We start from the raw sequence: 27,887 nt of genomic DNA on the forward strand, positions 1-27,887 counted from the left end.
GAAATAGGCAGGAGCTCAAATACTTATCTAGTAATTTTAATTATTTACATCTGCTTAGCAGGCAGCAGAGAAAGCAAAACGGGAGAGAGAGCAGAGACAGATTTAGATATTCCTCCCTTTTCCAGTTGCTTTTAGCCACTGGAGATTAAGGTAATTTCCAGTACTGACCTCATCCTTCTTCATCCTGGGAAAGATTCCTCGTCCCCTAATCTTGAGAAGGTTTTTTCAAATATCCTGTGCAAGGAGAGAAGACACGCCTCTCAATTATAGGGAAAGGAAAAGGCAGATTTTGCTGATAGTATCCACAGAGACAGCAAGATTTTTTTCCAGAAAAAATTTGCCCACCCTTAAGGACAAAGTGCACCTAGAGGAACGAGAAGAGAGATTCACAGGTAGGGAAACTGAGGAAATTGATCTCTGAAATAATCTGACAATCAATGAAAAGGCTGTCTACCAAGGGAACACCCCTTCAGTAGTCTAGCTGCCAAAAGGGAGAGATGATCTCCATCCTGGGATAAACCCAGCAGTTTTAAGATACTGACAGTCCCAAATAGATTGTTTTAATACTCAAGATCCTGATACCATCTGCAAACTCTTCGTCCTCAAATTATTTCTTCAAGAAGCTCTTAGAATAAATAGCTGACAACAACGCTCTGAGGATGGGTCTCTGAGAAGGAGTGTGAAGGGCAGCACCCCAGAAATCGGCACTGAAGATAATCCACCTGCCTTCAGAAAATCTTCCAGAGTGAGTGACCACATTGTGTCTGCTTCCTATTCCTAGCTGTCCTTCTCTTTTGCCTTCTGTCCTTGCTTTCCATCTCTCTCTCTCTTACACACTGTATCTTCTTTCCTTTTAATCTTTTAGCTCTCTCTGTTTCTGAACCTTTCCACAACCACCTTTTTCTGTGTGTCTTGCTCCATCTCTCTTGTTTAGCTCCCTTGTATGCTATGGATTTGACCTGTCTCTTTCCCTCACTACTTAGCTAATGGGAGACCTTTTAGCCCTATTTAATTGTAAGAAACCTGTCAGCCCTTTCCCTTCTACTTTCTTTCATTGGTGTATTAAATCTAGCTTTTATTATCACCAATGTGAAATTAATTTTTGTCACTTAGGGGTCATTGAGAAAGGATAATACTGAAAAAAAAAAGTGTTGAGGAGACAGGAGCAGTGATTCGTAGTACAAGTGTCCAAGGATGCATTCGTGGGGTTAGAGTGTCAGTTGTTCTCCATGTGGGTCCTGCTGTGCTTGTAAATGTGGGAATAAGATCATTGTGCAGTGCAAACCTTGTGCTTCGGAGATGAACATACAGATCCCGGTGCTCGTACTCCCAAGGCTTGTGTCCTAATGTACCTAGGGGCTGTGGGATGAATTCTGGAAAGAGTCCCCTTGTAAGTGGATTCTGTGGTGCCCAGGGGACTGGGAATGAGAATTGTGACAGTGCTGGTGGAACCTGCTCTGAAAGCTAAAAGAAACCATTCTGTTGCCATCCGTCTTCATTTGTGTTTTATGCTGTGTTCAGGGGCTAGGAATGCGAATCTTAATGCTAATGCCATGGTGAGCCAAGCTGGCTGCTTTTTGTAAATGAGGCAGTTGATTTCAGCAACAAATGAGAATTCTGACATTGTTAACAAAGTGATTTCCTGAGAAATTGAGTCTGAGGGAGACTTCATCTCAAATGAAGCTAAAGCAGTTTTCCGTAGCAGAAGAATCGTGGCTAAGGATATCTCACCTGAGATACTGCTGGTTTGGTTCTTCAGTGAGATAGCAGTGAGGAAATCCAAGATTAATGGGTCCTTGGTCAGGACAGGAACCCTTCTGGAATCCACACTGGTTAACAGGGAATCCCTGAAGAAGGAACTCCTTGGTGTAATTTGGTAGCAAAATCAGACAAAAGACGTCAGGTCCCTCCAAAGTGATTCCTCTTTTTGGCAGAGGATTTTGACAGATCTGTATGTAGCTTCAGCAGGTGCCTCTTTCTAAGGGAAGGCTGAACCATGAAGCATACATATGTTCTGGGAGTACTGTTAGATGCCCTCCTACCTGTTGCCCTATAGTTATGCAATCTCCCTGTTTTGAGTACAGCTGTGTTATCTAGCACAAGGAAAGAGATAACAGAGACATTTTGGCCTTTGTACATTCGAGGGGGTAACTGACTTTTCATTCTGTTTAGATTAATTTACTTCATGCTGCCCCCCTTCCTCACAGTAATGACTTGACATTTTTCAAGTGCTTTTGGCTCTGATGGATGCCAGGGCACTTTACAGAATATGTGTACCAGCCTTAAAAAATTCTGCTCTCCCACAACAACTGTCTTGCTGGATGTATTTTTAATTACTTTTCATTATTAATGAGAAATATTAATATTTTGTATTTGCTGCCTGAGCTTTAAATATTCATGACAGACATACAGAGCCGAAAGTTGCATGATGTAGAGTAATTGTAATTTATTTGTTGATTGCTGACATGGCATTCAGTGCTTGTTTGGACACACAAAATTAAGACAATCTCTACTCTGAAGATTTCATAGTCTAGAACACAGCTATACAAAAGCTAGGACACACTGATAAATTTAAGAAAGGGAATAATTTTTAGAGAGAGTAGCTCTTCAGTGTGATCATTGTATTTACATCAAATGTTTATCACAGGCTAAAATGCAGCTTCCTCTGAAGTGGAATACTGCAGCTGTTCTGCGCCATTTATTTCATACAAAAATGTCTGTAAAAGGGAGATAAATAGTAATCTTCATAAAATTGCAAGGTATGTTATAGACACATTTAAATTAAAATGCTATGTCTTTAAGAGCTTACATTAAGAATGTTAAGCCTGAATATCTAAAATTAGACCTTTAAAACCAAATTTAGGTATCTAAGTAAATAGCCTGATTCTTTTAAGTGCCAGGAGTTGATTTCAACAGCAGCAACAATGAAGTCTTCAGCATTTGAATAAAGAGACTTAATTATGTGTGTATGTATTTGTAAGTTTAAATTTGGACATTTGTGTTTCTAAAAGTTGACTTCTAAAGTTGAAGCAGTCTGATCCTGTCCTATGTGCACTCCATTTCCATCTGAGGGCTGTGTGTGACATTTCTCAGGTCAAGCCCTGAAGTAGAATGAAATGAGAAGGTCTAGAGAGTTACAGGAAAAGGATTATGTTACTGAAAGATCATGAGATTATATTAATATTTAAGTATGTTTTCTGTAAGTTCTTTGGTTTTATCTTGAAATCTGGTTCTGTAGGCAAGTTTCTAGGGTAGAATAAAGAGTCAAAAAAGGTGGAGTAAAATACAATAAACAGTTTGAGGACTTTGGATGTAATATCCCAGTCTAAGACAGGATTGTCAGTACTGTACTGCTTCCCCCTCTGCCTCCCCTTGCCCTACTCCCCTTCTCCTCCCCCCCACAAAAAAACCAAAAACAAACAAACAAACAAAAAAAACCAGCAATACAGCTGATGAACACTTCTCTGGAGAAATTTTTTCTTACCCCAGAGGTTCAGGTACCTTTTTCTACTACCTCCTCCCCTAAACTTCAGCTGATCTTCATATAGTGGGAGATTCAGTCTGCATCACAGTTTTGCCGTTTGGCCCTTCAAGTGTCAGAAAGGAGGTATGGTTAAAGGCAACTGTGATAGGGACAGCTGTCCCTCAAGAGCAGGACTGAGATGATTATCTCATTTTACACAGCTGTGAGACAGGAATTACATCTTAGTAATTAGTAGCTAAAATATGAAATGGATTGGATTAATTTTTCCATTTGATACTCTCAACCTTGGGTAGAAGTCTAACCAGTGACTTTAACACAGAACCCTTGCTTTGTAGTTCCTTGCAGAATGTTTTGATTAGCAATGCTTCAGAATTTAAACTTTAAAAAGTACTTTTTCTAGCATTCTCAGTCTGGAAGAAAACTTTAAAAATATGAGTAATGCCCAGATTAGCAGACAGCCTAAAATGGTATCAGAAATATTTGAACGCTCATTTGAACTCTGAAGCCTAAAGAAAAGCATTTTAATAGCTATTGCTGACTGTTGCATGTTGTGTTATTTTAGCAGGAATATCCAGTTTATGTGTTCAACCTCCAAGTGCTTCTTTTCTTGGTAGGAGTCTGTATTTCCACTTGCTTTCTGTTCTGTTGTTGTTGTTTCATTCTTCCTTCTAAGGGATGTATGATGAACTTAAACAATAACATATTTCTGCTCTGTACTCATGTTTTCATTTTTAAAGGTAGTCTGTGTATTACTGAGAGAGAGCAAGGATACTGCAGTATGTTTTCACAATTATTAATCAGAACTTTTCATTTTATGTTTGAAATGAAAATGCAAAATACTGGGAATGCTTCAAAAACAGGATCCTCACAACAGAGTTTAGGACTGATTTAATGTGCCCTGTGCTGTTTTGACAAGAAACTTAGACTTAGACAGCTTAGACTGTTGTTTTATTCTGCTGTCTTTGACCTGCCCCATTCTCTACCCCATCTTATTATGAACCTTGGAGTTGTTGCCTTAAAGGTGGATGACGCACAGATTTTTCTGGTTCCTGACCTTTGTGAACCCTTTCCTGAATCCCATTCTGAGCTCTCTAGCATCGTGCCACAGTCATGTTCCTCTCCTGCACCTTTAAGGACCAGCATGTTTCCACCCTGCCTACTTCTTTACTCTCATTTCCTTCTACACCCCACTCCTCCTCCCAGTTCTCTATGGACTGCTCTTTGTATCTTATTTTCCAAGATGTCCCTTTGGCATTTTGTCCTGTGGTCTTACAAGCCTAAAATGCTGCTTTTCAATCAAGCAAATATTCCTCACCTCATATCAAGGATTCTTCACTGGCAGAAATCCTTTCATAGTAGCTCTCACAGGCCCTGCCTCTTACTTCCACACCTACATTTTGACCCATTCTTCATTTGGCTTTCATTAGGTTATATGCTTGAGGACCAATAGCATTTTTTTGTCAGAGGTTATGTCAAGAAATGTGTTCTTATACACTATATAATAAATAGAATTTTGTTTCTCTGAAAACACTCAGTTCTGCTAGGCTGGGGAATGGCATTTTGTCTCCATAATCTATCTGACTCATTCATTCCCCTACCCTCCCTTCTCACCTGCCTCCTTCCCTTTCCCAGGAAAAGCTGGATTTTAGTTGCTTAGAAAGAAAATCCTTCTGGTTCCTTCCAGCACTTCAGGATCTTGTTTTTGAGAATCATGGTGAACTATTGGTGCAACACCCAGTACCTCCTTCCTTTCTTTCCTTTAGTTTTTCTAAGATGGTCCGTTTCCTTGATGTGAAACTAAGAAATAAGGGAAACTGTGGGGTTTTTTTCGCCTTTTTTATGTATAAGAGAGAAGGAGTAATGAGGAGTTATGAGGAGCAAGAGCTTTTATGCCTCCAGGAAAAAAATACTCTCTTTTCTACTTTCTACAATTAGCAATTCAAATTTTGGTTATGCTTTCTGCTGTATAAAGACTGTGGCAAATTATAGCAGAAATATGTAATTACTGTTAAAAGTTCAAATCTGAATAGTTGGGTAGGCATCTGAACTTTTTGTGGTCACATACTAAAGGAGCAAAACTTCTGAATTCTCAGTTTCCCCAAAAGAACTATTGTTAAGTAAAACCAAACCAATTCTCCCTCCCTATCAGGAACTTGCAGAGACAAATAAGCAAGCTGCTAAAATAGTTACCTCTGAAATTCCCTTTATCTGAACAAAGCATTCAAGAGTGTGGAGACCCAATCTGGAATTTGGGAGACCTGTTTTCTTTGCTTGGTCCTGCTACTCCTGTGCTGGTGGACTTTGGGCTGCACACTTCTCCCATGCATTTATTCTGGAATAGACTATTGATTCTGTATAAGAATTCTGAAGTACAAGGATGAAAACCGATTTATTGTGGCTGGCAGTTCTTCTCACTGTTGGTTAAATTAATTGCGATGTGGTATTGAACTTAAGACTTCTATATGCTGCTTTTTGTGGCATTGAAAAACAGTGAAAGTATGATGCCACAATTATTTTTTGTTTCATGGAAGAACCTGTGACTCCAAAACTGAAAGATCCTGTTTTTTTAAGTTGACTTTAAGTATAGATATTCTGAGTCCCTTGAAGCTTCTTCTAAGATCTCTAATGACCTTTTCTTGGCCAGGTCTCAGGGTCTCTATTCCATCTTCATCCTTCTTGGCTTCCCTGCTGTTTTTGACACTTGATCATGCCCAGTCTTGAAATCTTGTCCTCCCTTGACTTTTGTGTCCATATTTTCCTGGTTTCCCTCCTACTGTTCTAGTCATTCATTCAGTAACTTTTGCGCTAACCTTCCCTCATTTATAGTTTTCATTAATTAGACACAAAGATACATCTCTGTTATCTTCTCTTTGCTTTTCTTTACCACGCCAGTGATATTAATTTATGTAACTTGGAATAGTACCTTAACATCTTTTTAAAATTTTTTGCACAAGTTTAAGAGTGCTGAGGCCAGGATGGAACTCTAGAAAGTTCCTTTGAGATTTCCTTTTGTTTCCTGCTTTCCTGTGTTGTGAGCCTTCACAATCAGACCTATAATGTGGGTGTTCTTGCACTCTTCTTGCTCTACAAGTACAGGATGGGGACTCCCAGTTTCCTGGGCTGTGTCCCTCTGTTTCTTGCTTAGTCTCTTTGGGTAACCTTACACTTTCTCCTTCATTTACTATTGCAGTTACTGCTAGCTGTTCTTGCTGGCCTCTGACAACAGCGATTCCACCTTGTCTTGTTAAAAAGTTACGGAAGCTGTCCTGGTGTGTTTTCTCACCCTGTTGCCATCTTCTCCTTGACAAGCCTGTTCCTTGGCTATCATCCACCCACATAAGGCTCCAACTTCTCGCTCTAAGGGGCCTTTAACCTTTATGTTTCTCCCGTCTGTCACTGTCTCTTACTGCATTGTCCTTTGCTTTGACAGCAACACGAGCATGACATTGTGCTTTTTCATTTCTTGCGTGAGCATCTCTTCACATTTTTCCTCAGCTGATTCATACCTTGAGCCATGTAAGAAAAATGCCAGCTGGTAGAGGCCAAACATACTGAAAACTACTTATTTGCATATTTGAAAATTAGTCAAAAGGTCTCACTGGTAATTGGAGGCAATTGTGTTACATGTACCCTCCTGTCCCTGGCTTCTTTTGCAAAGAGGAATGATTACAAAAGTAAATAAAGACCATCATAGGCGAAGATATAACAACTGAAAGAGTAGGAAGGTTAGGGTTGGAGCAGAATAATGTTCACTTGCAATTGCAAGGTGGCAACAGTGGCAAGTATGTGTGTGGAAGAAACTAGCTTCTTTTAGTACCTGTAAGGAGATGAGCAGGAGATTTAGTTAGAGGATGATAAACAGAATGAAGCACTTTTTTAGTAAGGTGCAGAAAGCCAAGAAGCAGTACTAATGTTTTAAGCCAAAAGAAACTGTTAAAGGGGGTGTGTTCCTTGCTAGTGTGGTTCTGAACACTCTTGACCTTGGTACGAATATTTTTAAGTTGTGAGCCTGGCTAGAAGTTGTCCTGTGTTTTGTCTCCTGGAAGACAGTTCATTCACTTTAGTTCAGAATAACAGCTAATAGTGAAAAAGAATTGTTTTAAAACAGTGGTTGAGGCATAATTTATGACCTTCACACAGTGTTACTTGATTGCTCTGATCATTCTCCAGCTTCAATTTCGACTGCTCTTTGCTTCCAGTCTCCTCTTTAACAGGCTTTTCTGCAGTGCTTTGGTATTCTGGGAACATTTGGTCTATGTACATTTTGGCCACATGGCATACGACCAATCTACACTCAATGCCAATTGTTTTCTATTAATTTAGGATATAGTTCTTGCTAGTGCCTGATACCCACTTTCACAAGTGGGATGGAATGGATTGTGACTTGTTTCAGTAGCCATTGCAGAGTTCATATTGACTAGTCTGTTTTCAGTGGTTCAGCCTTTGGTGAACAGGTTCTGACCACTTGCAGACAGATTTTAATCTTCACTGTGCCTGGCTAGCATTCATTTAGCCTGTGTAGTATTAGTATTACTAAACTGCATGGTTAACAGTCATTTTTCAGTGCCAGACACATTTTTTAAGGGGAAGAAGGATGCAATTTTCATTTTTAAGTCCACCTTGCATTCATTTAACCTGGGTTTCTGTACCTATCTTTGCAATGATGTGGCGATGTCCTGAGCAGGGTATTCTGTATCTGGATGTACTTCTGATGTTGTCTCTAATATCAGACACAATCTGGGTGTCATATTAGTATTTGCATATCCTGTACTGAAGGTAGACTACTGAATGTGATTCTGATAGGCAGCTAAAATGGAAACCCTGCTCTTCAGCCTTGGTGCTCCCACAAGACTATGGGATATACCTTCTTTAGATGCAGTTTCTCTACCAAAGACTTTGTGGTTTTCAAGGGAAAATTTCATTTCAGATAGGTGCTTCTAAATTTGAATTATTCCCAAAACAATACCCAATACCTTTCTAAGTGTAGGAGTAATTGTTCTGTTAATTTCCTTAAAGTAAATGCCAAAGATTTCTCTCTCTGCCTTGGCATATGTTTAGAATTACAGCTCCTACTTGCAATGTTAAAATATTGCATAGTGGTACTGAGGGTGGAGAAAAGCTGTAGAGACATTTCTACTGTCGTGATGTATTTTCATTGTGTTTTTTCAAAGTGCTTGGTTTACTTTTCAAATCTGTTATTGAGAGGGTTGTCATGGGACATTTGGCTTATTATTAAAATAAATCTTTTAAAGAAAATATCAATTCAGCTCAAAAATATTTTAGGCATACCAGTAGTCTCAATAACATTTGCTATTTCTTCTGACAGGTGTTACATATTCCCTTCTTTCACCTACACAACATCATAAATAAGCAAACTTACCTTAACTTTGAACACATTTTCAGGCTGTCTTGAGGGGTCCCTGCGATGTTTGTAGTATTTCTCTCTGTGTTTTTGCTGCTTGTTTATATAGCAGACAACAGAAATATTTGATTTGTTGGTTTTATTAAACTGTGGCAAGGCACTAGTTATGTTTTATCATAGCCTTTTATGCCTATAAAGATACTGTATCCCTTGGCATAAGAGTATTTTAGACTTTGGCTGTAATGCCATGTTTATAAATTTAAATAAGAAGATTAGTTTTAAAAAAATTATACCATTTTGTCAGTTTTGTACAAAACTAATACATAATTGCTTTTTGGAATTGAATCCTGATACAGTTCCAACATGGGGGTTTTGGTGACTTTATAGTCCCCAGAAGACTTCATGCTTCATTAGTACACAGTCAATGCTGTTCATTCACTAAATTAAAAATTAAAAATTTTACCCCCTCAGGTAGCTTTCATAGAATGAAGGTAATTGAAAGGTCTTATGTTAAATATGCTGTTATGATACTGAGGTAAATAGTAATTATTATTAAAACAAAATAGTTTTATTTTTCCTCAAGACTTAATATAAACCTTATGTTATTGAGATTTATTTGTTAAAGGAGAGCCTTACTTGTGTAACCATTTAGTGTAACAACTAGTCCTAGTCCAAATATTTATATTAAGCTATACATGTTCTAAAAGCTTTCATCTTCCTCTAACTCTTGATTTTTCAGTAACATTTTAGCATGTTGTAACTTTCAGCAAATTTCCAGTTCAGGATGCCATAATTACTGTACCACCTGTCTTCTTTTACACAAAATAGCATCGAACATTCAAAGCGATTCCATCTTGCACACTAAGTAGTTTGAGTCAGACCATGTGGACAGACAGGCAGAGGCTGTGACAGTTTGTATTTACATAGGTGGTACCACACGTTGTGCTCCCAAAGAAGGGAAACATGGTTTTTAGGGTGTGATGATTTCACTTCTCTTTGCCCCAGGGTCTGATTTTCCTCCTTTCATACGGCACTGCAGACAGAAATGTGTTTTCAAACTGCAATGCTTCCCTTTATTTTGCTAATATAATAGCATGACACCTACCACTCCTTCCAGCTTAAGTTTCATTTTATGAACAATACCCAGCAGCCCTTCTCTTCCTTCTGGATTTTATTCCAGAAGCAAGCATTTCCTGAAAGCCTCTCACAAGCAGTTACTAAAATGATGGATAACTATTTCACACTATGCAGGTAATTAGTATGCTTTCTTTTCAAATTTCTTACATTAAATAAATACCTCTCAGGGACTATGTTTGATCAGAGAAAATAAGATTTTTAGGCCTTTTGTTCCTGCCTTATTAGTTCACACCTCCTCATTTTTGAGGGAAAGCACATCTTAAAATGGCAAATTTTTCTTCCTGCCAGAGTTAGTGAAATTGATTCTTTTCCCCTTTCTGTATTGACATAAGATACCGATGTCTGACTTACACAAGTATGTTAAAATTGCCTTTTTCCATCAAAGTGGAAGCTGTTTCTCTATGCATGTGATATTCATAGTATTCTTATGTGTTACTTTTATTCATTTTTGAGGCAGTTTCCTCTAAGATTCTGCTTACCTTGCATTTTGATAAAATCACAGAAAGATCTCAAAAGATCATCGAGTCCTACTCCCTACCCTGCCAGAGCAGGGTCACCTACAGCAAGTGACCTTCTCTTTCAAAAGAGTTTCAGTCAACAAGTTCTTTTTTGCCAGTTTGTTGCATTTGAGGGTTTTTTGCTTGTTAAATTCGTGACAAGGTAAATGTATTTCAGGAGAATATAAGATGGATATAGTTAGTTAGGTCACTGGGCCCACGTTTCACCTATGTGGCATTATTTTAATAAGTGTTCTGCAGCAATGTCTCTCACTGATTGATAGTGCCTTGTGCATTCCTTCTCAAAGTTAATGTTGGGTCTCCTTTTAATGTTTTGGCAGTAGTGTGTCATTGGGTTGGAATAGCAGCAAGCAAAACAACAGCGAAAGTAAATATAGGAAAGTAAATATAGAGATTTATTCTGGAATATGCATCTTCTGAAGGCTGTGCACAGCGGAGTTTCATTCATTGTATGGCTCTCTGCTTCAGTCATAACTGATTCTGACTGGCCAGCCTTTGAGTTCAGCCTTAGACAATATGTCAGGCCATAAATGTTTGTTAACTGCATTCAATATGATCTTTAGAGTGCTGTTCCCCACATTTCATACATTTTTCAGTCCTGATATATGTAAGTAGCAGCAGTCTTGGATAAGATCTGACTGGCTGAGAGCAAGCATTTGCAAAATAGGGCAGGCAAAGTACAGATTTCTTCAGTCCAGCATCAGGGATACTGCAGTCTGATAGACAGAAGGCTGCCTAGCATTTTCAGCCTGAGGTTTGTTTTGCTAGTTTCAAATATTCAAAATATGGCAGTAGCTTTCCTGGAAAGCTGTAGTGAAGTGTTACTGGTCCCATGTGAATTAGTGGTTATTTAAAGGTATTTGATGATAGGATTTTCTTTAATGATGATAATACATTTTTCTTATGATTCAGATTATCCTCTGATTAATTGTACTTTTGGATCATTGCTTGATTGTCCTTTTTTGCATCTCTTTGACCGATCTTTATTTGGGGTTGTAATGGAATTAGTGCTTGAGATGGGAAGACTGCAGGCAGTTTCCAGCTGTTGGTGGTGTTTATGACTTGGCTACCTTACCCTTGGTTTTTAACATCAGCCAAATACATAAACAGATACCGTTTACTATGTAAAGTGGGAGATTATGAATTCTGGTCTTTGACTTTCTTTTTACTTCTTCAAAGTTAAATCAGACTTGCTAATGTGGTAGGATATTTTTTTTAACACCCTTGGTTTTAGTTTAGTGTGTTTGTTGATCATTATGCTTTATTTCTTTGAGTGGGATCATAAGAGAAGAGTTTGAAAGATTTGCAGGCAATAGAACAGGAAGGAAAAGTTGGAAGAATCATCAGCTGTTCTGGTCTGGCTGCAGTTTTATTTTATTAAGACTTGTTTTATTGTCTTAAAAGACAGTAAGTCTTTTCAAATATTTTAGTAGTTGGTTACACCAAAGTGGTTTTTCAATGACAGTGTACTGAAATTGCCATCTTACCTAAGGTTTTGCTATACCTGGTGATTACAGATCCCATATTGCCAGTATTCAGGCTTTCAAATCTGGTATCATAATCAAGTTTAAGCCTGGAAAAAAAATCTTATTGCACAGTTTTAAAATCTCCCATGTGACAGTTACTGGGTTTGAGTCTTCATTTTATGCCCTAAATTACTGTCAAGTAAAGACAGTACTCTAGTTCTGAAAGAGGTGCTGTATTTTACTGAGAAGTAGTTGTTTCAGTGCTAGGTGATGAATGCGTATATATACACAGAATGTTTTTATTTAAGATTTTGGAATATTTTTTTTTCTTGTCAGAGATTTTTATAAACCATGAAAAATTCAGATTCTTAGTGTGGGTGTAATGTGACCTAAATCTAACCTTACTTTTCTCCTTGACAAGAGTATTTTATACAAATACACAAAAGCTCATGCATTTGACAATTGGCATATTGCACATCAACCTTACATTTTATTATCTGCCTATCATTCCAAATGCTTTACTGGCATAACCTGGGCAAATCTGAAACTCAGTGAAAACTGCAGTGTTTTCTTATGGTTCTTGAATTTCTGGTGTTTCCGATAGGTATCCTGTCTCCCTCAGTTTTTTATTAGCTATTTTTCTTGATTTATATGCTTGTCTTTAAAAAAAAAAAAAAAAAGGTGGCTGTATTTATTTTATTTTGTATAATAATATATTTTTTTGTATTTTTAAATATATTTTACTTTGGATTTGTATTGGTAGCACAACTGATATTTCATAGTGGTTTCATTGCACTGGGGAAATTAAAATTTATACGAAATACACTCAAAAAATTAAGCATTCGAGTGATACTTGATTTGTTTTTATTTTCTCCCAAGCTGAATACTACTTTTAGTGATAGCTGTACCTGTGAAGTACCCGCAAATGTAGGTGTGTTCAGATACATGGATACCACTGCAGTCTGTGCATCGCCACTGGATGAAAATACATTTTTGCTTTTGCCTTGTGTAAGTCAGCAAGGAGCAGTGGGCTGTTTTGGGTTTTTTTTTAATTTAAAATGCCTGAGATTAGATTAATTCCCCCAAAAAGAGCTATATTCAATTGACAACAACTGGAGGAGGGTGGCCAATGGAAAGTGGAAAGCCTTTTGCAGCTCTGATCCTCTATATAGCGAGTTAGCTATATAGGAAGAAGCCACTGCTATCATATGTGATAATGTGGCAGATGAGTAGATAGATAAGTTACTAGCAGTTGGGGTTTTCCTTTCGTCTGCAGACAGAAAAATATTTCCACTCGCTACAGATACTGTGGTGCTGCAGTGTTACTGTTCAGTCTGTGCCTGCATTTGAGTGTCAGTGATAATGTTAGCTGTGGAGTTAGGAGGCTTTGGAGCCAGTGCTTGTGGTGGTGGAGGGATAGAATTAGTTGGGTTATTGTGTAGGTGTTTGAGCCCTAAGAGGTGTGATGAGCACATGCATGAACATGAAACGTTTGGTGCATACAAACGTGTTGCAGTGTAAACTCTGAAGTGCTTTTTTTGCTGTGGGGACACTTCATTGCAGAAGTCGAAGGTATAATGTGGAATGGTTGTGGGGGAAGAATGGGGAGCTTCTGTGTAAAAATGCTGGGTGCATCTGTCTCGGGATCTGTGCATCCACGCTGTGTTATTCCTATACCTATATTCAAATACCTATTTTTAGAATGAGTATCTAATTGGTATTCATGCAGATGGGTGTCTCCCTGTCTCATCTGATCCACTCATCTGAGTGATGCACTTGGTGGGAGGTGTCTGCTGATGAATCTCTCCTAAGCAGAGTGTGTGTCAGTCTTGTACAGTATGCATATAATTTGCTTCATGAGTGTGTACCTAAGTATGTGCATGTGTGTTTGTGCATTTACCTTTTGTATGTATAGTATAATCTAATCCACTGAAAAGATAAATTTTAACAAATGAAAGATGCAAAATGTGCAGCCCTTTGTTCTCTTTATGCAAAGACTAAGTGCAGAGAAGTGCCATGGAAACTTAGCTACCTCATTCCAGACTTCTAGGGATTGCACATAGTTTAGTGATGCAGCCAGTTATGAAGGAGTGATGATCCTTCTGCTGCCTTGATTACTATAAAAGACAGCAACAAGTTTGTGTGCTAAGTGTACAAGTTCATATGAGCTCATGCTGTTCAATATTTTCTTCATATAAAATAATTATTAAATAGAAAACCCTGGGTACAAGTGCTAGCTATATTGGATAGGTGTGTTTTATTTCTATTAGGGAAATATATAGTATTTATAAGAGGAGAGGTCCTGTGGCAAACTTGGTGTGTGACTTTGGACAAATAAAATGCTTTTGTCTCTTGGACTTGGGGAAAATATTTGCTGTTATATTGTGAATTAAGCAAGATTTAATTCAATAAAATATGTACATTTGGGAAAAATAGGTTAGGGTAGGCAAAGCTTTAACTACAATGAGCTTAATATACTCTGTTCCACCTCGACATGGTAGGTGTAATTAGCTATATATAGTGTTATGCATGATCTTGTTGTTTTAAAATGAGATACGTAATCCTAGCTCTAAGGAATAGGATTCATTAAAATGTCACCTGATGGAAAAAAGAAAAGATAGGCCGTAGAGAGAAATTAATTTCCTCCCAAATTAAGATAGTCACAATCCTGACTTTTCCAGACAATCTAATTAAATTGTGGTTTGTGTATTTCATGAAGGAGTATTCATTCCCTTTTAGCTATGATTTTGCTCTTACCTGACAGAGTAAACCTCCTGGATTACAGGTAACCTTGGTGAAGGATCCCAAGGTTCTATTGCTTTTGTAGTAAAGGAGTGAATATGATACAAATGCTCCACTTTTTTAATACAGATATTAGTTCTTTACCTGGAAACAGTTGGGATGCTCCGAGTAAAGCTGTCCTAGCAATGTTAATATGATATGACTGTCCCAGCTACTGTCAGCCAGGATGGTCCTCCAAGACTTTTTGGATTATTTTTTCTCTCTGTGAATAAGGTGTTTGAAGCAGGTTGATCAGGCGTTAACACAGGTATTAGTGGTAGGGGGAGAAGCAGAGGAGGAATGCAAACAGGTGTTTCTGTGCTTATGGTTCACCTTGTTTATATCTCAGGAGTTCCCTTTCTGCTTCTTTCTCCTCACAGATACTTCTGCTTCTGGCATCATGGCCTCTGACCTGGAAAGCAGCCTCACTTCCATAGACTGGCTCCCACAGCTTACTTTAAGGGCTACAATTGAAAAATTAGGTGGTTCTTCACAAGCAGGACCTCCAGGGACTGCCCGAAAGTGTCCCCCAGGCTCACCAACAGATCCCAATGCCACCCTGAGTAAGGATGAGGCTGCAGTGCACCAAGATGGAAAGCCACGTTATAGCTATGCCACTTTGATCACATATGCCATCAACTCATCACCTGCCAAGAAGATGACACTCAGCGAGATCTACCGTTGGATCTGTGACAACTTTCCCTACTACAAAAATGCTGGTATTGGTTGGAAGGTGAGGTCATGCATCTTTTTCCTCTAAGTGCAAGATTTATTTTCTTAATTATCTGTAAAATATCCTCACTGACCAAAATAAAAAGACAGATGTGAAACCAAGTTGACCAGCCAGAAAAAATGCAGAGCCAGAATTCTCTTTTCTCTTTGAATTTTGTTGTATGTATGTGATGGCTCCTTAAGATAGAGCCTACAAAAAAAATCACCACCAGCAACCAAGAAAAACAAAACAACCCCTCCGCTCCATCCTCAAACCCTACATCACTCCCAAGCTCTGTATCACTGTGGTACTATTTTTATTGCACCTTCTGTAGCTTTATAGGTGGTTCAGCCCCATTTAATGCAGTGTAATCCATCCCTTTCCTATACACAGCTTATGTTCTGTTTTGTTCTGGGTGTATGTAGTAGGCTTTGGCTTTTAAGTACACACAATTTTTCTATTTTCTCTACCCGCTTCCAGGCATACTCAGAAGGCTGTACTTTTTTGTTGTAGCACTTACCTGTCTCTCTTAATCTCTCACCAGAACTCTATTCGTCATAACCTCTCTCTGAATAAATGTTTTCGGAAGGTGCCTCGACCTAGAGATGATCCTGGGAAGGTAAGAAATCTGCATGTTCTTGGGCAAGCAATTTAAAACAGCAGGGAATAAGCTGGGGTTACCCTTTCTAATTCACATTTTGAATTTGAAACCTAAAGGGTAGACAAAAATGGAAGCAGTAGTAAGATTTACTGTAGGTCTTGTGCTACAGAAGCATTCACTTAAACGGAATTTGTGAAGGGGCCTAAATGGTTTAGCAATTATTTTTTTTATCTATGATCTTCAGGTTACTTTAAACATATTCGAAGAAAACGGGGTTGAATGTATTTCTTTTTCTTCTTGATTTTTATCTGTAAAATGTAGGTCTAGTCCAACCTGTTCTATTATGAAAGACTATAGCGACTGCTGGACTGTGATGTCACATCATGGTTTTCATGGATGCCAGATCCATGGAAGTGAGAGCAGAACAACCACCTATTTAGACTGAAAAACACTTGGTGTTGGGAATAAAACATCATCATCAGATAGCTCAAATCTGTAGAAATCAGTTACTAGTAAAACTCAAGAATTTAGGAATTTGTTGGCTAAGTAAGGGTTATTAACCCTAACTAAAGCTTTGTTAGTATATATAGATTGTAACGCAGAATTGCCAGCAAAACCAAGATTTGGTGTCTTGGCATGCAGATATTATTACTGCTTAAGAACAAACAAGCAGGAGGAGATGGTGAGGACAAGAAGCTCTGTATTTAAACACAAAAATCTCTCTGTGTGAATTGCTTGTACATCATGTGCTTTAGTTTTAACCGTCATGGTTGCCTTACACTGGATGCATTCTACCACTTTAGTGTCTGTCTTGTACTGGGAAACCCCCAATGGGCACAGTGCAGTTTCAAGCATGGAATAAAAGCAATTCTTCTAGCTGTCTGTGCCCAGTCTGAACGTTGAGTGGGTTCTCATGAATCAATAACCAGTTCTTGTTGTAGGAGGGTACTGAAGGGGATGTTCAGGCCCAAAAGAGTTGGTGTAGTTTGGATCAAATAATCCTTTGATCTTCCTGGTGTCCTGTCTCAGAGTGATGGAAATGCAGAGCATTCTGCCTTCCACCAGTAGCATCGTACCTCATATGTCATGGTTTAATACTGGGCCAGCAATTAACCAAATGAGCGATGGTCTTTTAATCCCCCTCCCCTCCTTGATAAAGAAAGGAGAGAGAATTAGGCGGAGAGACTTACTCTAGTTGGAAACTAAACTGCACAACTTTAATGAAACAGTAATGATAAAAAGGAAAAATAAATATATACAAATATACAGAAAAAGGATACCACGTTCCCTCCTTTCCCCCCAATAACTCTCACGTCACCACCGAGGCTGCAGGGCAGCCCTGGGAAAGTCCAGGCTGGACTCCTGGAGCCAGCAGCAGTTGGGAGCTGGAGGCAGGAACACACAGATATGGGCTGGCACGGATCAGGACCACAGGCAGGCGAACGGACGGAATCCTTCCAGGATGCTGAAGCAAACAGGGACAGGAGAAGAAGGGGAAGCAGGAAGGGGTTTGACTCTTGTGATCCCTCAAATTTATATTGACTATGACATGTATAGGCTGGAACACTCCATTTGGTCAATTTTGGTCTTGTCTGCTTCTCCCTAAAGGAGGGTTGCAGGTGTGACCCCTTTACTCCCTTTCTCTTTCCAGAGCATAAGATGTTCCTCAGAACTGAGCAGTGGCCTTGGTTCTGCATAACATTCTCTAGCTGTAACTATAAACATCAAGTGTTATCAGTCCTAGAAGCAGACACTGATTGAAGGTATCATGAAAATGGTGATATAGATGCAAAAATAAGGGAAGCAAGTGTTGCTACTTAGAAGAGACTTAACTGAAAGTGAAATTAGAAGACAGAAAATTCTCTCTATCCTGGCCCAAACCAGGACACTCATATTTCAATACATCCCAATGCAATAGAGCTGTCTCTTTCCAACACCCAACTCTTGGTTGTTACATTTTCTTCAGGGTGGTCCCTGTGGTCTGAATATATAGTTGGTGCTGCATTCTTTGAGTCAGTAACCCCCTGCTTCAGGAAGGTTTGAGATTTAATGAAGATTGACCAATGTATTTTCTTTCCAGGGCTCTTATTGGACAATAGATACATGTCCAGATATATCTCGCAAGAGGCGGCATCCTCCAGATGATGATGTGAGTGTTGTTCTTTCCAGACAACATGGAGCAGGAGAGGGAATTCCTGTGTTTCAAGGAGTCCTTCCTGCACCAGACTGTAGTATCATTTGGAGGGCAGGATATATAGATGGCGAGACAAAGGCTAGGGCTGAAAAAAATAGCATCTGTGTTCTGCTGACTGGCTGTTCATAGAATCATAGAATCATCCAGGTTGGAAAGGACCTCTTGAGATCATCAAGTCCAACCTTTGATCCACTACCACTGTGGTTCCCAGACCATGGCACTGAGTGCCACATCCAGTCTCTTCTTAAAAATCTCCAGGGATGAAGAATCCACCACCTCCCTGGGCAGCCCATTCCAATGCCTGATCTTCCTCTCTGTAAAGAATTTCTTCCTAATATCCAACCTAAACCTTCCCTGGCAGAGCTCTGGTCCATGCCCTCTTGTCCTACTGAGAGCTGCCTGCGAGAAGACACCGACCCCAACCTGGCTACAATGTCCTATTGCTGCTGTTCAGTAGCAAAGTTAATCTTGTTTAAAGCCCTTGATCCTGACTCCTTAGTGACTAAGGCCCAGTCCTCTGTTATAACCCTAAGCCTTGAACTTGTACAGCAGGGAAGCTGGTTTCACTTCTCCATCTGTTCGTGATTTCTGCTCCTTTTCTTTTTCATCCCCACCCACAGATACCACAAGATTCCCCAGAGCAAGAGGCAAGTAAAAGCCCCCGAGGGGCTGTTCCAGTCAGCACAGAAGCCTCTTTGCCACCTGAGGCCACCCCTCAGCTGTCACTCCAGAGCACCACCCCCATTGCCAACTACAGTCAGGTGAGCAGCAGGGAAAAGGGCGTAAGTCTTACAGTGGAGGAAAAGGAAAGAGAAATGTGTGTGTGACTGGAAAAGCAAAGTGATGAAAAGAGAAGGTATCATGAAAATGGTGATATAGATGCAAAAATAAGGGAAAAAGCTGAAATTGTACAGACAGAAAATCAGGAGGAAATTAATTTTAACCAAGGGCCAGATGAGGATAAGAGTGAAGCATAGTGGCATTAAATAGCTGAACGATAGGCTGGTGCCAGAGTGTGGTAGAGGGAGGGTGGTGGTTGATTTTCCTCAAAGAAGATGTCATTTAGTAAGATTTGCTGGGAGATGAGCTAAGTGATACGGGATATATTAGTGTATGTTCTACTTGTATCTAGTTTCTGGATCCCTGTCTCAAGTTACAGAGCCTGGTGCAAACTAAAGGCCTTACTTCTACCTTCCTTAGCAGGGTGCAGGGCCTGTGGATGTTGCTTCTACTGTAGCAGGGGGACAGGGTCGTGAAGGGGCTGATGTGCCACCCCCGCTGTACAGTGCCAACCATGACTTCAAGTTTTCCTACTCTGAGATCAACTTCCAGGATCTTAGTTGGTCCTTCCGAAACCTCTACAAATCCATGCTGGAGAAATCATCTTCCTCTCAGCACGGTGAGTAACCAGATGAGTCATGTGGGGTGGGCAGGTATCTGCCCACACAGTCTTGTCCACAGATCTATCCTTGAATCTCTCAGATCTTTCCTCATTTAGGAGCCTGTGCAAACAGACTTTCCTTCTTTGGCATGCTGTAATTAGTTCTGCTAGGAACAGATAGGAAATCTGCATGCCCTTTATCTATTGCTCCCCCCAGTTGTCTCAGAATAAAGAGGATAATGATTTAAAAATACCTTTTGTTGATACAAAAGCAAATACTAAAGTGGAAGAAGCTTAAAGAAATTAAGACCTGAAGAAGAGCATGTCTGAAAAGCATTCACTAAATGTCAGGCTAGAAACCATGAGGGAGGGGATTGTTGCATGTAGGCAGTGGAGTTTCTGCAAAGTAGAGTGGAAAGTCGTAATTTCTCAGATGTATTAAAACTAGGATCGTACAAGGCCTTGGAGAATTGAGCTTTGTGAATTCGGAGTACGACAGAGAGAGCCTCCAGCTCCATTCACAGCTTGCTTTCTTGGGGCTGAGGAAGCAGCCACCAGAGGGCAGGGTCGCTGCAGGGAGGAGATGAGCTGTCCTGAAATCAGAGTGTCGTGGAATGGAAGAGCTGGAGGGAACCTCAAAGATATCTCTTTCCACCACCCCTGCATAGACAGGAATACCTTCCACTAGACCAGGTTGCTTGAAGCCCCATCCAACCTGGCATTGGGGTTGGATAATATGCAGGAGGACACAACAATACTGCCCACTGAAAACACTTTCAAAAAACCCTCCCAATTCTTCTGCCCTTAAAAGCTCTTCTAAATGTTCGTCTGGTGTAAAAAGGAATATATTATTAAATGAGCCTGTCACCTATGCTGTCAGCCATCATACAGTGCAAGCAAAATTTGCTGCTCTAGGAGAAGCCAGCTGAACTTGTAGGATCAGTGAAATAAAAATTTACTACTTTCACTGCTTTTATCATACTAGCATTGGAGATTCCTAGTAGAAATCTGTTAAATGAGGTGTTGTAGATGGAGAAAGCTACAAAAATGTGGAGAAGAACCTTGAATTGTTGTGTACCTCTGTTTGTGAAAGCTTAGCAGTGGTCTTTTTTTTTCCTCTGATGTCTTCAGCTGTAAGGTAGTTTAGGAAAAGCTGGAATATTTTAGAAAATTCTGTAGGCAAGTTTTGAGTCAGAATGGCAGTATTCCTTCACACTAGTAGATTGATTTTTGATTTTTGGATCTAGTGAAAAACTGAGGCTTGCTTGCAGACGGTCGGGTAAGGGCACAGCGGGGTAGCTGAGGTTAGTGGTGTGTAATGCCCTTCACTGTGATTTTTCCCAGAGGTTCCACAATGTAAGGGGAAGAAAGAAAGTAGTAAGGGAGCTCTGATGTGTGCAACATGCTCTGTGAACAAAAGCAGTAGCATGTGTGACTTCTGATAATCTTTGTGAGATTAATTATGAACATTCCTCATGAACCTCCTTGTAATATGGAAACTGAAGGGAGCTGTTAGAAACAGCAAGTCAGATTTCTCAAGTTACTTGTTTTCTAAATGTTTTGTTGTTTAAGTTTGTTTAATGGTCACTTCTAGGAAAATAACAGGTGCGTGAAATTTCAGAAAGGCATTGATTACTTTGATAAATATAGGAATAAAAGCCAGGGAGGAATTTAAGTGCTTAACTCTGTACTAGAAATTAAAATCCTGCTTTGTTGTAAAGCCTTTTTTTTTTTTTTAAGAGAATTGTGCACAGTCAGCATGTGAATGTCCAGGTGATAGTTATTGGCAGCCTGTAGAGGGCACTTCAAAAGCTTCATAAATAGCAGGATGAGCAGTGTGAAATTAGAGATGGATAATTTAAGCTGAGGTCTGATCCAGGCAGCTCTTAAAGCTCCATCCTCTTACTTGGCAGGTTTCTCTTCTCTCCTTGGTGACATGCAGCCCTCCAACCACAACTACTACATGTACCAGCAGCAGCAGCAAGGCCCCTCATCAGTGGGTGCTGCTCCCCCACTCCACACTCCAACCCCAGAGGGTTGCCCATCCCAAGGTGGGAAGCAGCAGGGTAGTGAAGGTTATGGCCCTCCACCAGTGATGTCCATGCACCCACCTCCAATGCAGCATGGAGGCTACCACCAGCATCAGCAACATCACCCACACTCCCACCCACAGCAGCAGCCACCACATCAGCACCAGCAGCAGCAGCAGCAGTCACAGGCTTCAATCAACAGTGCTGGCTTTGGTGAGTTGGGGTGATGGGGAAAAGGGAGCAGTAGGGAGTCCCCAGACAGAAATTCCAGAAGCAAACTTTCTTTCATGTCTTCATTGGGTGTGGAAAATGGTTAAAAGCCAATGGAGGTTGTAATCTGAGAAGGAAATTCCTTCCTTTCAGTAGCAAAGGAGGATACATCCACACTGGGTTTGGGATCCAATTTAGGGATGCAGGATAAAGTTGGGGCTAAATGAAAAAGGAGGCACTGTGCATGGTCTCCCAAGGGAGGAAGTATTTGTAGCTACTCTAGCATCTTCAGTTCTTTTGGTGAAGAGGGGCAAATCATTTTATATTAAGGAGTGGAGGGAAAGGTCAGTCTGTACTGGAATAATCTTGTCTCTATTTCATTCCAGCCTTTCCCCCTGATTGGTGCTCCAACATCGATTCCCTGAAGGAAAGCTTCAAGATGGTAAACCGGCTGAACTGGTCTAGCATTGAACACTCCCAATTCTCAGGTCAGTGCTGGGATAGTGACCAGGTCTAGTGACTCAGTGACTGAGGCTGTAGTCTAAAATCTGTGAGTGCTGTGCCCAGATTTTTTTTTCAGTATAACCATGACAGGACCATGGGTTTCTCAGTTGCATAGCTCTTCTGTTTGCAAAGTGAGGTGTCCTACTTCATGGATCCTTTTAAAGATTGTGAAGCACTTCGCACTGCAGAAATTTGAGGCAGGGGGAATTAATGCATAAAAATATGTCAGAAAGCTGAGATTTCTCCCTCCTACTCTTCCCTCCCCTACCTGAGTCAGTGAGACAGTGTGCTAGATACGGAGCTCTCCAGGAGTTTGGTCACAGATTCAAAGCAGTGAAGTTGGATTTGTGGGAAGAAGTTAGGATTTAGGGGTAGAAGACTGAAAGTCTTTGCAGGGAAGACCATGGTGTGAGTGCTTTCTTTGACATTGTCCCTTGTCCCCTGCAGAGCTGATGGAGAGTCTGCGCCAGGCTGAACGGAAGAACTGGACGCTGGATCAACACCACATTGCCAGCCTCTGTGACTCCCTTAATCACTTCCTTACCCAGACTGGTCAGCTCCCTCATCTGGTTGGCCCACAGCAGCCCCCTCGAATCTCTGAATCTTGTGCCCTGAATAGTGGCAAACAGGAGCAATCTATGAACCAAGGTAATTAGGAGGGAGACTAAAATGACACACAAATGAAGGCCTAATTCTGTGAATGTCCTAAACTACTTGCTGCCTTGCCAAGTAGTGTAGCACAGAGCAGCTCGGGGCTGGGCTGTCAGAGGTGTTGGTAGCAACTCAGCTTCTTCCTGCTTTAAAGAATTGGGAGGTCCTATGTTTCTGTATAGACACACTATTATTATATGATATATACCATTGACAGGCAGCCTCTCCAGGCAGAAATACTTTAAAAAGGTAAACCCATAAAAGGAGAAGGGGGTGGTATTTATTGTCAGTGACCAACAGAAAGGAATAGCAAAGTAGAGGGAGATTGCTATTCCAGATGGCAGGAGCTGTAGACAGAAACTTACTGCACCCATGTTGGAGAAATACTGACTGAACAAAGAGTAGGAGGATCCACTCTTTGAGGACAGCAGGGAGGAGGATATCATGGTCTTGACAGTACTTTTTAAGGGTGTGTCATCTAGTACTGAGCTAAATGGATAATACTGAGCCACCTTGTGGTATTTCTGGATGAAAATTTTATTCTTTTACAATAATAGAGAAGCTCCTTCAGGTTCCAAGTACAAGATCCCTGGCCAAGCTATAATTTGCAATTAGGACCCAACAGCTAAACATCTCCTCAGTCTGATCCCATGGGTCTGAGTGAGTTGCTCTGTGGCTGAGCTGGTACCTAGTCAGTGCCAAGACAGCTGACCAGAACATTAACAGGGTTTTGTTTTATGTTTTTTTTTGTTGTTTGTTTGATTGATTTTTGTTTTTGTTTTAATTCCTTTCCTTCCACAGTTAACTCCTATGGTCAGCCCCAGCCTCCCCATCTCTTCTCTGGGCCATCTCCTATGTACCAGATTTCCACCCAGGACTCTCCAGGATATAATCGCCCAGGTAAGGGATGACATTAAGGTATATTATACCAACAAACATATAAGAATCAGTTCCTGAGCCCTTTGTGCAATTCTCCCAAAGCACTTGCTAGTCAAATAGAGTGCTGAGGGCAGAGAAGGAGACAACAAGGGAACCTCCATTTAGGGCTTTGGCATAGCTCTGGCAAGGTTTAGGATTCTTTCATTTCAGATAAATAATCTTCAAGCTCAGCCTCACCCTCAGTTGGTTGCTTGATGGCAACTTTTCATGTTTGTGCTTGATCAGCAGTAAGCAGCAAGGAAAGTTAAGGAGGCTGAAACTTCTGTAGGAGCTGCTGTGGAGAATTTCACAGCAGACCACCTACAGACACAGGTAGAGAGAAATTCATGCCAGTAGTGTTCTTTGCTAGACTGTCGAAAGGAAGAACGCCCAAATCTCTTATTCTTTCTTTTGCCCGAGGATCCGTTGTGAAGAAGCATGACATTTTTTTTCTAACTGTTCTCCTTCCTTTCTTTTCTTTTTCTTGTTTTTGGCTCAGCTCACCATCTGGTCCCTCGGCCTCCAGGGCCTCCTCCAGGCGCCAATGAGGAAATCCCCGATGATTTCGACTGGGACTTGATCACCTAGCGAGTTACAGACTTGATCACTCGTCCTGTGTGAAGGATGTGGGAGGCAAGGGGGACATGGGGTGAATGGTGCCAGCACCGCCTTCCCCAGCCTCCCTGCCTTGCCTGTATATAGATATATATTCTCTATCTCCGCCAGAGAAGCCACCGCAAGATGCTGCCGAAGATAATCCTTCCTTGCATCCTGTTTTATCTTCTTTTTCTTCTTTTGTTTATTATTATTATTGTTGTTATTATTATTATTACCAATAATTGAGCACAGCCCTCCCTCTCCTCTGGTGGCCTCGGATGCATCAGATCGGCTCTTTCGTGTTGCATGGTGCTCTGTGGAGGGCAGAAAGATGGGTCCTTGGTGCCATGAAAAGACCTTGGAAGGCTGAATCCTCAAGTGCATCTTCCTCTGCCTCTGTCATTTTGCGTTTAACAATCCCTCTTTCCCTTCAGGGTGGCCAGTGAATCTGTCGTATTGGCTACTGGAGTGAGAGAGCCTGGTGGACCCTGAGAGCCTGTAGTTCTGTTGTTTCGTAAATGTTGAAAAGGTCAGGAGGCTAAAGGGACACTGGAGAGGTGATCTTAGCTCTGTGAACTTTCTCACACCAACAGGAAAAGCAAGAAAAGAAGTAGAGTTCCCAAGTACAAAGAGAGGGTAATCCCTGAGGTAGGGAGAGCTGAGTTGGGTGGGTAGACTTGGAGTTTGGAGAAGGGAGAATGTAGCAGAGATGGTATTTCAGCAGAGTAGTGTAGTTGCAGAATGCAGTTCATCTGCGAGGGCTGAGAGAGATTTTGAGGGAATCCTGACCTATTTTCTACACTGCCTTTTACAGTCTCTGGGTGAAGCCTACATCCCCATCAGGGAAAAGAAGCAGTCAGAGGTGTCACATGTGATTCAGCAAATCCTATTCCCCAGAGCTTTTCATTTCACCCCCCAACCCTTCAAGCCCTTCAGAATATGTAGTGAGGCTTTTTACTTGTATATGCAAATTTGGAAGTTTTCTCCTCATCGGTATTTGTTCCGTTGGTGTTTGGCCCCTTGCCCTTCAGTAGTTCTTTGGAGACTGTCCTTGTCTGTGGTTTGAGAGTGCCAGCAACAGGAATTGTGTTGCGTAGGTTCAGATTCTCAGTCAGTGGTTCTATTTTGTGCATGGTGGGATAATGGTGGGAAGACAAAAAGGCTCAAAGTGGAGGTCAATTAGAGGATGTCTGGTCAAGGGGCTGGACCCTCTGCTCGAGTAACTAGGAGGCCCTCACAAGTGCTTTTTATAAGAGGTGCATTAGAAGAGAGAGGATGAAGTGTGGCGGAGTTTTAAACCAAGCAGCCAAAGAGTGTAGTATAAAAGGGAGGACGGTGGGTCAGACCCCTTGCAGTTCAGCCAGGGAAGTGATAGAATCTTAATGTAAAGCCTGAAGGACGAGTTTTGTCAGCATGTGCAAATCAGGAAGGTGGAAAAGGTGCAGGAGCAGGAGTGAGTGTTGAGATGCCTCCTCCCCGAAGCAGTGTCCTGTGTTCACCTTTTTTCTGGTATAGCTCTGTTCAGTCAAACCTCTTGTTTATTCTTAGTATTTTGTAAAGCCTCCCCATAGCCCTTATTCCCTGTTTGTCAGTGAAAGGAACCAAGATGAAGATACCGTGGCTTCTTGACAGACCTGGGGCAGGGGAGTAATAACCTCTACTCTCACTGCAGGAAGGTGGGGAACTAGCATTGCTTTTGAAATTTGCTGTGGGGATAAACCAATTGGATCTTTATTGAGAAAGTGGACAGAATCTTGTATTGGGGGAGGGGGGGTGGGGACATTTTTGTTTCTTCTTTTTTTTTTTTTTCTTTCTTTTAAGTGTGTGTTTGCGGGGGGTGAGTTCCTCATTGGGTGTTTCTGAGAGAAATGAGGAATCCCAGAGCCAACTTCAACATGGAGTCAGCTGTCATCTCTACTGCCTCAGGATGGGAATGATTAAACTTGGAAGCGTGTGTGATGGGTTTATATGGAAAGTGGCACCTGAGACAACCATGAGAGAACAGCTCTGGTAGGTGCCAGTTGGTGCTTTGCAAAGAATGTTACTGAGAGCCAGCCCTGTGAAAGTCTGAAAACACCACTGGAAGAAAAAACAACCAAGATGGCTCCATCTGCTTACCCAAGTGCTCATCATTTGCATATTTGCCTCATTTGCATATTAAGTTGCGCCTCATTTGCATATGTAAATACATGCCGGTCAGTGTGCAAATTAGCCTTGTTCCTCTGCCCCTGAAATAAACGTGTGGTGTTAGTGCGTGGGACGGCACTGGGTGGGCGTGCGGAGCTCTGCAGGGTGCCTGCAGGGAGGGGTGGGATGCTGTGTCACCACCAGGGGCTCTGGCAGGCCCCTCCAGCATGGTGTGGTCCCCCCGTGCTTTTTGTCAGTGGTCAGGGAGAGAGGGGCGTGGTCTCACGAGTTTATTTTTGTGCATGCTTTCTTAATAAAAAGGAAAAGTGAATGTTTATGGTTTAACTCTTCTGGTGCTAGTATTGATTTCTCTTTTTTCATTGGCGCCTGTCGGGTGGGCTTGATTCCCACCTGCTTATCTTTGGAACAGAATTTGGGTGTGAACACTGCTTAATTAATAGTCCTTACCTAGATGTAGTTTACAGCTGAGGATGTCAAGAGACAAAAGCTCTCACAGCTGCCTGTTCTCCAGGCACTGAGATCCATGAGTCTTCCAACTCATTCTTAACAGAAAGGCAAAGTGGAAACTGTATCTGTGCTTAGTGGCTGTCATACCTTTGACCTTACTTTTTTAAGGAAGGATTAACACAAAAACCAGATTTTTAAACCACTTTCGTAGAGTACATAGTAAACATACATCTGATTTTTGGGAACAGGGAACATTGAAGCTTGGGAAACACCCCCAAACAGCCTGACTAGGTGCAATTTTTATCTTCCTCCACCAGGAAGATGTCCATCTTGTAGAAAGAAGGACATGGCTGTGCTGAACAGACTGGTTCCCCACCTTGGGGTCAGACTGGGGGTTATCACCTCTCAATTTCAAGGCTTTACCAAATGGCTCGTGGCCCAGCCGCCACCTAATCCGGTTCATTTGTGCCTGGAGTTGCTCAGATTCTGATCATGGGCCATGTCTTCTTAAAAGGAAGATCTGGGACTCTGGTGGTGGAGTGCTGGGGCGATGGTGAGTAAGTGCATCCTAACAATATAGCTACAGTATGTGCATTGGACCGGTTACTACTCTATGGGGGTGTTATTTGTTGGGACAAATCATAGAATCAGAATTTTTGAGGTTGGAAAAGATCTGTAAGATCATCCAACCCAACCCTTAACTGAACTCTGCTAACCTAACTTTACCAGCCCACTGCTAAACCATA

The 27,887-nt window shown here is 41.1% G+C and overlaps 1 protein-coding gene across 4 annotated transcripts; it reads left to right on the forward strand.

The window, feature by feature from the left end:
* The first annotated feature begins 305 nt into the window (after positions 1-305).
* On the forward strand, positions 306-27,018 carry FOXJ2 (forkhead box J2). Of its 4 annotated transcripts, none has more exons than XM_030445738.1 (12): positions 306-392; positions 621-745; positions 15,129-15,481; positions 16,005-16,079; positions 18,142-18,210; positions 18,876-19,016; positions 19,456-19,654; positions 21,550-21,879; positions 22,263-22,364; positions 22,828-23,028; positions 23,833-23,931; positions 24,449-27,018. In XM_030445738.1, the coding sequence occupies exons 3-12, from the start codon at positions 15,149-15,151 to the stop codon at positions 24,535-24,537; spliced, it is 1,638 nt and encodes a 545-aa protein (XP_030301598.1). In that variant the 5' UTR covers positions 306-392; positions 621-745; positions 15,129-15,148; the 3' UTR covers positions 24,538-27,018. The 4 variants fall into 4 exon arrangements, with proteins under 4 accessions (XP_030301598.1, XP_008501439.1, XP_008501440.1 ...); XM_030445749.1 differs by having other exon boundaries at positions 335-392; positions 624-745; XM_008503217.2 differs by having other exon boundaries at positions 308-749.
* The last annotated feature ends 869 nt before the right edge of the window (positions 27,019-27,887 follow it).

This window comes from Calypte anna, chromosome 1 (assembly GCF_003957555.1).
Source record: "Calypte anna isolate BGI_N300 chromosome 1, bCalAnn1_v1.p, whole genome shotgun sequence".
Lineage (NCBI taxonomy): Eukaryota > Metazoa > Chordata > Aves > Apodiformes > Trochilidae > Calypte > Calypte anna.